Source organism: Austrofundulus limnaeus, unplaced genomic scaffold (assembly GCF_001266775.1).
Source record: "Austrofundulus limnaeus strain Quisiro unplaced genomic scaffold, Austrofundulus_limnaeus-1.0 Scaffold122, whole genome shotgun sequence".
In the NCBI taxonomy this organism is placed as follows: Eukaryota; Metazoa; Chordata; class Actinopteri; order Cyprinodontiformes; family Rivulidae; genus Austrofundulus; species Austrofundulus limnaeus.
In genome coordinates, this window is record NW_013952524.1 from 1,415,378 (window position 1) to 1,424,479 (window position 9,102).

Below are 9,102 nucleotides of genomic sequence, written 5' to 3' on the forward strand. Positions count from 1 at the left end.
TGTGTGTGTGTGTGTGTGTGTGTGTGTGTGTGTGTGTGTGTACCTTCTGCAGCAGCTGAGGAAAGTGCTCTGTGATGACAGCAAAGGCTCTGCCGCTCACAGCGAAGTGATGCGTCTCCTCCTCCACCATTATCTGTGCAGTCTGAAGGAAACGACAGAAGAACAAAACAACTGACAGTGCTGAGTGAAATGATCAAACAAACTTCATATATTACTATTGCCATCAAGAAAAACATGTTTTGTTTGATTAGAATAATACTATTGTAACATTGTAGTGAGGCTGAGTGAGTGACACAGGATTTTGGGTCTAGGACAGGGGTTCTCACACGTTTTGGGTCTGGGGACCACTTACAAATGAAAAATTCCAGGGACCCCCCCATAAACCCCATGCTGTTTTAAAAGATCATTTTCATTTCAACCCCTAAATGCCATGAGAATATATTTTTATTCAGTTGATTATGTCCGTTTTATTAGTTCATTGTTCTCCATGCATTTTTTAAAATTAAACCAAATGAACAATTTAGTGACATTTTTGAGGACTCCCAAGATACTGTACCTCTCACAGACCCCATTTTGAGTGTCTCTGGTCTAGGAACAAAAACATTCAGACTTTTATAGTTGTGTGTTTAGATAAGTTGTGTTCAGTTCTGGTCTGTTTTAGTGCATTGTGAGCTGTAAAACTGACACCATAAGCCAAACACTATGGGCTGTATAAAAGCTGGAAGCATTTCTTGTATGAGCTGGAGTGACAGATACAGTAACCAGTATAAAATTGCTGAGTTGTCAAACCATGACTGCAAAGCTGTATTGCTGGTTCTGAATATTAGTCAGCATTGCTTACAATGCAGCAAACCCCTGTGGAGGGTTATGAGTTTGGGTCTGATGAGTTACAGGCTGCGACAATAAACACCAGAGATGTATTCACGCTGTCAGTCTCCAGGAACATGTTAGTCTTCTTCTGTACTTGTGTTGGTGGTTGTGGTTGATATAAAAAAGGGACATTAAAAACATTTTTGTTAACTGAAATAAATAAAAACTGTAATAAAATGAAAAAATGATAAATAACTAAAACTAACTGAAATTATAGATATAATAATAATTTTAAGCTGTGTGGACTGATTAAACAGATCTTTTTTTCCTTCAAAAGCAGTAGTTTCACATTAGCTTTGAGCAGCTTACAGCACCTCGTTCTGTAACAACACTTGTTTACAATCAGCTGCTGCTCAGCATCGTCTGCTACATGAGACAGCAAAACTTGGGAGAAAGCAGCAAAGTCTCTTTGAATATGACTGCAAGAAAAAAAGCACGGGTCTTGAGGAAACAGGTGATAAAATAGGTGAAATACTTCTCTGTGTATCTTGACAAGTTAGCTTCTCTCAGTAGCTCCTGTGAAAAACAAACAGCCAGAGCAGGTCCACCCAGGATGGAGACAACTATCACCTTCCTAAAACAATCACCCAAAGTCCTTTGTTGGATAAACTGAGTTACATGATTATTTTAGGAAGGTGTCGCTATAATGAACTGTTTCACTGGCAACAAGCTGCTGGTTAGTTAACTCACAGGAACACCAGAAGCTGGAGGATGCATTGACAAATAGAGTTTAGATGAAAGTTCATCTCTGAAAGAATAATCTATCTCACCTGCTCCATCCAGCCGCTGCGTCACAAGCACAGCTACATTCAATCAGCATCTGACAGTCAGTGCATAAAAGACTCTGTCTGCTCGTCAGCCAAACGTCAACCTTTCACCTCCCCTCCTCCTCCCTTCATCTTCTAGCTTCCAAGGGCTTTCCTCTCCTTCGACCTCCACCACCAGTGTCGGGCCCCAGGGGGGAAGAAAAACTCCTACTCCTCATCTTAAGCAGTTCATCTGAGCTTACAGCATCTCACAGCGCTCACATGCTCTGCTGGGGTCCGAGCGCCAAACTCTAACGTCATTCATGTCAATAAACCTGCAAGTCAGTCATGTCAATCTTCCTAATTTCATTCTGTCTTCGTGTGAGTCTCTCCAGGTTAAAATATGTTTATTCAAACTATAAAAAACTAATACTAGAACAAATGAAAACTAAACTAAAACTAAGCATTAAAAAAGCAATAATAACTAATAAAAACTAGCAAACCCACTCTTAAAACTAATAAAAACTAACTGAATCAAAAGAAAAAAGTCAATGAAATAATACTAAACTATAATGAAAAATCTAAAACTATTGTAACTTTGCTACTAGGCCTGTCACGATAACAAATTTTGCAGGGCAATTTATTTTCTCAGAAATTTTGCGATAAACAATAATATTGTCTGGTGACCATTTTAAAACTAATATAATGATAATAGCGTAATACTGTAAGTGCATCCTCTCAAAGATAAATAAACTTTAATTTTTAAAGAATGTTTAATAAAATGAACTCTTAGTCTCTAATAAAAAATGCACTTGAATAAAAAAAACAAAGAACAACTAAATGGAAATTAAACACCACACACACAACTGAGACAGTAAATAATATTAAAAAGCAACATCTCCTTAAAGATGAAGTCAACTACACTGTGAGTGTGCACCACTTTCACTTTGTAACTGCTGCAGTCATGTACCAGGCAGGGTTGCCAAATAAAATGTTTTCCTGTTCCTTTAAAATAGTTATATTTTGGGTCAAAAGAGCAGATATGCTGTATATATATGACTCACTCAGTCATGTATGCTGAGTGAGAGTGTTGTAAGATAAGAAGTGTGTTGCGTTCAGTGAAAATATGCACAGGAAATTAGCAGCAAAATTTTTTTACTTTGTTTTTTTGTTTGTTTTTGTTTGGCAACCCTGATGCGGCTCTCACTCATGCTCTGATCATGCAGCAGCTTCATGATCACAGTTACATCCAAACCTGCGGAATAAAGGGTTCGTTTGGACCTAGGACTATTTTTGTGTTTTACCTAAAAGGATGAGTAACAGAAAAACACTCTGCTGTCTGTAATTTATTGTGACTGTTGCTACTTTAGAAGAAACTTTTCTGTAGTCACCTGTGTGTCGGCTGTTTGAGCATGCGCGCTTTCACAGCGGTGAGGTGCTTCTCACCTTCATGGGGGATGTTACTGAGACCTGGTTTCAAATAGTGCCGGTGTCAGAGACTCCGATCACCAGTGACGTGTAAAYGAGTGGCCAGATTGCAAAAAAAAAATGTTGTGGTTTCACTGATAACCAGCTCCGTGTAATTATTGCTGCAAACTCTCATTCTAAAGATGTACGAGACTGCGCACCTGGCAATACCTAACACGAGAGTTCACTCCTCACGACTCTAAGAAAACAGGAGGGGGAGGGGTCAGTCGAGCTGCGCACCAGAGCACAGAGAGGGAGAGACAAAAGTAAACAAGGAAGCAGGCAAATAAAAATTATCGTCCTCATTTTTTTATCGACCTCAAAATAATTTATCATACGATTAATTGATTTATTGACTATCGTGACGGGCATACTTGCTTACTTACAAATACATGAATAATCATTTCATACAACAGAACCTAAGGATATCCCTGAACACACACTAAAACAGCTTGCATGGGAAAATCCAGAAGAGTTTTAATGTGCCACTAATAATGCTGTGATTAATCTAAAAAAGTATCTTGGCGATTAATTTCATTATGTACAAAATTTAATTGTGACTAAAAGATGTTTCAAGCATTTTTAATGTATTGTTTTATATTAAACAACTTAAAACAAATAAGGCAAAGCCTTAAAGCCTGTCTTGTGTTTGTCTATTTTTCTCCATCAGCTGCCTCCAGCCTTGTCTGCAGAAGCCTGATGTGAGGAGGATTTCTAAAGTTTTTTCTGTTGTTTTGTACACTTTAATGACCTTTCTGTTGCATACATGTCAAGTTGTATGGATTGTCTGTAATTTACACAGATTTTCYATCATTTTGCAGGCATACGGACGTATAGAGCAATCTCACAGATTTTTTCAAGTTTTACAGATTTTTTCAAAACCTCATTTTCAAATTAATCTAACATGTCAGGGCCTGTAGGACATTAAAAAACTGTAAATAATATAAAATAACCATCTTCAAACCTGCACTGCCACTAGAAATACKTAAGACTAGAAATAGTTTCTCCACTTTTTCCGCTCTCTTTTACTCCTGCTTTGCAGCAGGTACCGTCATACCCCCCCCCCCCCCCCACACACACACACACACGCGGGTGCCAGTGGTATGGATTTTTTGCAAAACTTATGGATTTTTGGGGCTCATTATACAGGTAAATGTCCAAAGGGGTTGACATGTAAGATGATGTCCATTTCACAGCTCACCTGATTGTCCTTAGCAGTCTGAGCAGACATGTCAGTGTATCGCCATGTGATGCTGGCAGGGTGGGAGTCTTTGGGGGGTGCAGCGTCAGYAATAATGACCTTCTCATGAGGACGGACCATCCCGCAGTCTCGAGCCACAGAAATAGCTGTCAGCATGTTGTCTCCTGGTGGATGATGTCAGGGAGGAAAAGAGTGAGAACAACACAGAAACTGCTGCCATCAATGAGTGAACAGCTTCACGCCTACCTGTGACCATTAAAGTACGAATGTTGGCCTGGTGGAGTTCACATAAAACACCGGCGGTCTCAGGTTTGATCTTGTTCTGCATGATGATCAAACCAAGGAAGTCCATGTTGGTCTCTATCAGATCCCTTAAAACAAACACAAAGAATGAATCTCTTAAGTCTTTGCTGCCAYGTATTTAAAAGAAATGACTAAAACTGCAAAGCAGTTATGACCAGGGTCCAAGCCTGTTTATGCAACCATTCCCATATCGTCCGCAGAACCCCATCAATTTGTGCACCACAGAGTTGTAACATGAAGAGTATGTGTAAGGTCTATTTGAGCCCTATTGTCCTAAATAGATCTAGGTCTCTAGAAATGGTTTGCTCCATAGTGCTCCAGAGTACCTTTTTTGTCTTTTTACTGGCAGCTGCATTATTAACATCCATAAAACAATATACCAACTGTGCCTTCTCTTTCCAAACCATCTAAATCTGGCCATTTTAACAWTTTCTCTCAGCCATTTCATCTGTATGTACTTCTGGTGATCTCATTGTTAATACTACAAAATAATTCACCCAAGGCAGACTAATTTTGTTGAAATCCTAGCTATGTTAATAAATATATGGATATATTTATTCAYAAGTGCTGTCAAAATGTATTGTTCTGTTTGGGAAGCAGGCATGGACCAGGAACACATTTGTACATTTTATTTGGCTCTAATGTGCATTTTGGTTTTAGCTAAGCCTACATGTGAAATGATTGCTTGAGGACGTTTACATGCAGTCCAGATGCTGCTCAGTCAGATGCTGATCAGTTGACTTTATTTGACAGAATTTAGAATTTAGCTACTGTTTGTTTAACAGGCTCCTTCATAAAGTTGCTTTATTTAAGCGTTCCAGACAAAACCCATACTGGCAACTATGAGGAGTGGCAGAGTAATCGGGCTTTAAGTCAGAACTAAGAGTTACCCCAAATTTATACTACATGCGTCTCCGCTCCGCTGCTGTGTGCAGTTCGCAGCTGTTCGTTTRTGCCCCAATTGTGCGTCTGCTGCGCTCAGCTCCRGTCCGGTCTGACAGACAGAAGAGGGAGGGTGTCAGGACTCGGGAGGGTGTGCATGAAGGAGATTGCGCAATAAATCCACTGATAAAAGTGGAAGTCAGAGCAAAAAACAATTAATTCTGTGAAAAACGAACTCCAAACACAGCTGAAAACATTGATATAAAAGCTTTTGATATCTACAGTATGTTGAAACTGTCTCGCTGTCGTCTTTTTGAAACTTTTGATTTCAAAATAAAATCCACGTGTATCGTGTGTGTACACATATGCTTCATGCTACGTTTCCATCTGCTTCCCAAACAGAACAATACATTCTGACAGAATTTGTGTAGAAATATATCCATAAATTGATTAATATAGCTGCAGTTTTGACATTATTCAGCCTAAAAGTGTCTTATTTTGTAAATACGGATGTTGTGCTTGTTCCTCTWCCTGTTGGTGCGACGTAATCTTTAAAAATTGACTCCGGCGCAGCTCTGGCGTCCGGCAAAAATAGGACCTGTTCTAATTYTGACGGATCGCCGTCCGCTCACCGCCGCCGTGCGCAGCCAGTGTAAACACTCTCATTGATTATAATGGGTGCGTATTTGCTGCGGAGTTCGGACCGGAGCAGAGCAGAGCAGAGCCTGAACGCATGTAGTGTAAATTGGGGATTTGCAGCACAGATAAAGACACACATTKAAGTGGCCAACCACAGTGGAGCATCCAATGAGAAAAAGATTTGTGATGCCATCATGCAAGGTGCAAGCCTGGCCCTTGCCTTCCTACACAGTTCTGCTGGATTCTAATCTCTCTTCTCTGGTCTGTCAGGGATTTCTCCAACGGACAAGGATTTCTCTGGTAGAATTTCAACCAGGCCAATCAGCAAACAGAAGGAAGAGTTGTGAAYGACGACACTGATTTTTTGTCTGTAGGTTAGCAATGGCAGCAGAGGACATGAATGAAGCCATTCAGTCCGTGTTGAAAAGGCTTCCAAATTAAATTAAAATTGTCTTTCAAAGCCTGCAGCTCTCATTTACAGCCATCTGGTTCAGCTCAGTACTTCTCTCTTCCCAGTAGGGGATGGTTGTCTACAGTGCACGCAATTTCTGGTTAACCTCTTAGCTTAGCTTCCTTCATGGTGGAGCTGGCGCACTGCATACGTTGCAGCCAAATGTTAGTGACTGGGTAAAATCAGAATCAATAATTTTAAACTTCAACAGAGGCCACACCTCCAGAAAGAAATCATTTCTCAATAGCCGAGAGTCTAGACCTACTGTACGAAGCAAAGAGTAGAACAAGGGGCTGATTTTTACCAGGCTAGCTAGATGCTACACGGGTGTCTTTAGATATAGTCAGAATAACCGCAGACCGTAAATATCAAAGTAAAAAAAACTAAAGTAAGTCGTGAAGAACAATATTTTACTAATGGTAGTTTTCATTACCAGAACCTACAAGACCAGGCTTAAGACTTTCTATTTTGATAAATCCTTTAGCTGGGGTTGGTTTGGGTTTCCCGAGTTATTCTTTAGTTCTGCTGCTATAGGATCAGACTATAGGAAGATAGACAGAGCACAAAGTAGTGCGCACTCACAGAYAGCGTAGTTCGCTTCATCTCTAAAGAGATGCTGCTCTTTAATATTGTTCATTTACTGTTTCACTTGTGTATAGTGTTTAATTTCCATTTTGTTGTTCTTTGTTTTTTTTATTCAAGTGCATTTTTTGTTCTTTAAAAATTAAAGTTTATTGATCTATGCGAGGATGTACTTGTACTTGCATTATTACGCTATTATCATTATATTGGTTTTAAAATGGTCACCAAACAATATCGTTTATCACAATAATTTCTGAGACAATTAATCGTCCAGCAAAATTTGTTATCGTGACGGTCTAGTGGTCAGTGTTRCCAACTTAGCAAATTTGTTGCTAGAGTTAGTGAGTTTTCAGACCCCTCTTAGGGCTGGGCGGTATGAACTCAAATTTATATCACAGTATAAATTGGATCCCTTCACGGTAACAGTATATATTGCGGTAGAAAATTATCATAAAAAGTTAAGATAATGTAATTTTTAGAGCTTTTTTTGCAGAAAACTGTAATCTTAATTAAACCCAACATTTTTGCTTTAATATCTGCCTACCAAACAATGAGCTTCTGCCTGCTGAACTTATCAGCTGCTGCTCTGCTGCGCGCTCATCTTCATCATCTTCATCATCAGAGCAGGAGCCGACTTTACATTAACAAGATGGATTTACGATTGAACGAACGTCCACGTCTTTTTTTTTTAAATAATCTTTGTGGGTAACAATACATAATTTTTTCTCTGACAATTGGGTGTGAAAAACTACAGTTGTTAAAGCTTCGCTCTGCGCGACGTGCAGCGAGAGGAGAGGAGAGGAGGAGAGGAGAGGGAGGGAGGAAATGATCCGGCTACACGATGTAACTTTTCTACAGCAGGAGGAGGAAATTTTGAGGATTTATTCTCTCTATACGTGTTTTAAAACGCTAGAATTTCTTCATTATATTTGGAACTCCTGCTCAGTTGTCTCAGCACTCGCAGCCCTGTTGACACAGGTGCGATGACGTAATGGCAATAGGACGTAGAGTATAAATTTCTACCATGGGCCAACATCATACCGTTTCTACCATCTACCGCATGTACTGTGCAGCTACTCTGACTTTTTTTCCAAAAACCGACTAGCGACAAATTTAGTGACATTTCCGGTGTTCTTGGTGACTTTTGGAGGCTTGGGTGACAGCACTTTCCTCAGCGAACAGTGAGTGGTGCAGTGAGCCCCTCCCCCTTTCTAAAGCACAGACTGAGAAGTGGTTTGACTCATTGAAGCCTCACAGCACCCCGGCTGCAGTCAGCTGAGAGGAGACCGCTACAAATGAATCACACATGCGCAAAGTTCTGAATGAAAGCTTTATAGCAGACAGCTGAATTCCCCTCTTCACGGTACTGCGTACTGGCGCAGTACCGGACAGTACCGGCTAACTTTTACTTTTTCATTTGTCCCTTTTCATATCAAATATTTATGATTTGAGTTGGATGTCATTGCTGTGGTGCATGAAATATTTTGGTTAATTATTGACCACATTTATCAGAACAGGAAATCAAAAGAGGAAAAGTATTGCTTTGGTTTGGTGATTAGTTCTGGGTGCACGATTGAGCACCCAGCATCAGCTTTGACTGTACACCTTTCCTTAAGAACAAAAAGTAATATTTTAATTAAACTGTAAATAAGCACACATGCATCGGACAGAGTTTTCTTTAAATAGAGGAAGGGGCAGCTCAAGGCCGGATTAACCATATGGGCAATTGGGCCCATTTTGTGTTTGGGAGTACTTCTGTCATTAAAGCCCTGGAGTTAGAGTTGAAATGATGCTCTGCCTTGTGGCGTTTGAAATTTATCTGGCTTAGACGTTTGGGTTCCAGGTTCTTTGCTGTCCCACAGACCTGTGACATAAAATATTATTTCCAAAGTAGAATGTGACTTATCATTTAATTATGATTTAAGTTCTGATTTGACACATGGAAATCAACAGGCTAATTG

At 39.8% G+C, this 9,102-nt stretch overlaps 1 protein-coding gene across 1 annotated transcript in view; it reads right to left on the reverse strand.

The window, feature by feature from the left end:
* Positions 1-9,102, reverse strand: part of LOC106522180 (probable cation-transporting ATPase 13A3) — a gene marked incomplete at both ends in the record, with an annotated part of 44,183 nt that overhangs the window by 3,939 nt on the left and 31,142 nt on the right. The window contains 3 exon segments of the mRNA XM_014015083.1: positions 44-142; positions 4,285-4,448; positions 4,531-4,655. Of these exon segments, the coding sequence (XP_013870537.1) occupies positions 44-142; positions 4,285-4,448; positions 4,531-4,655 (388 nt within the window).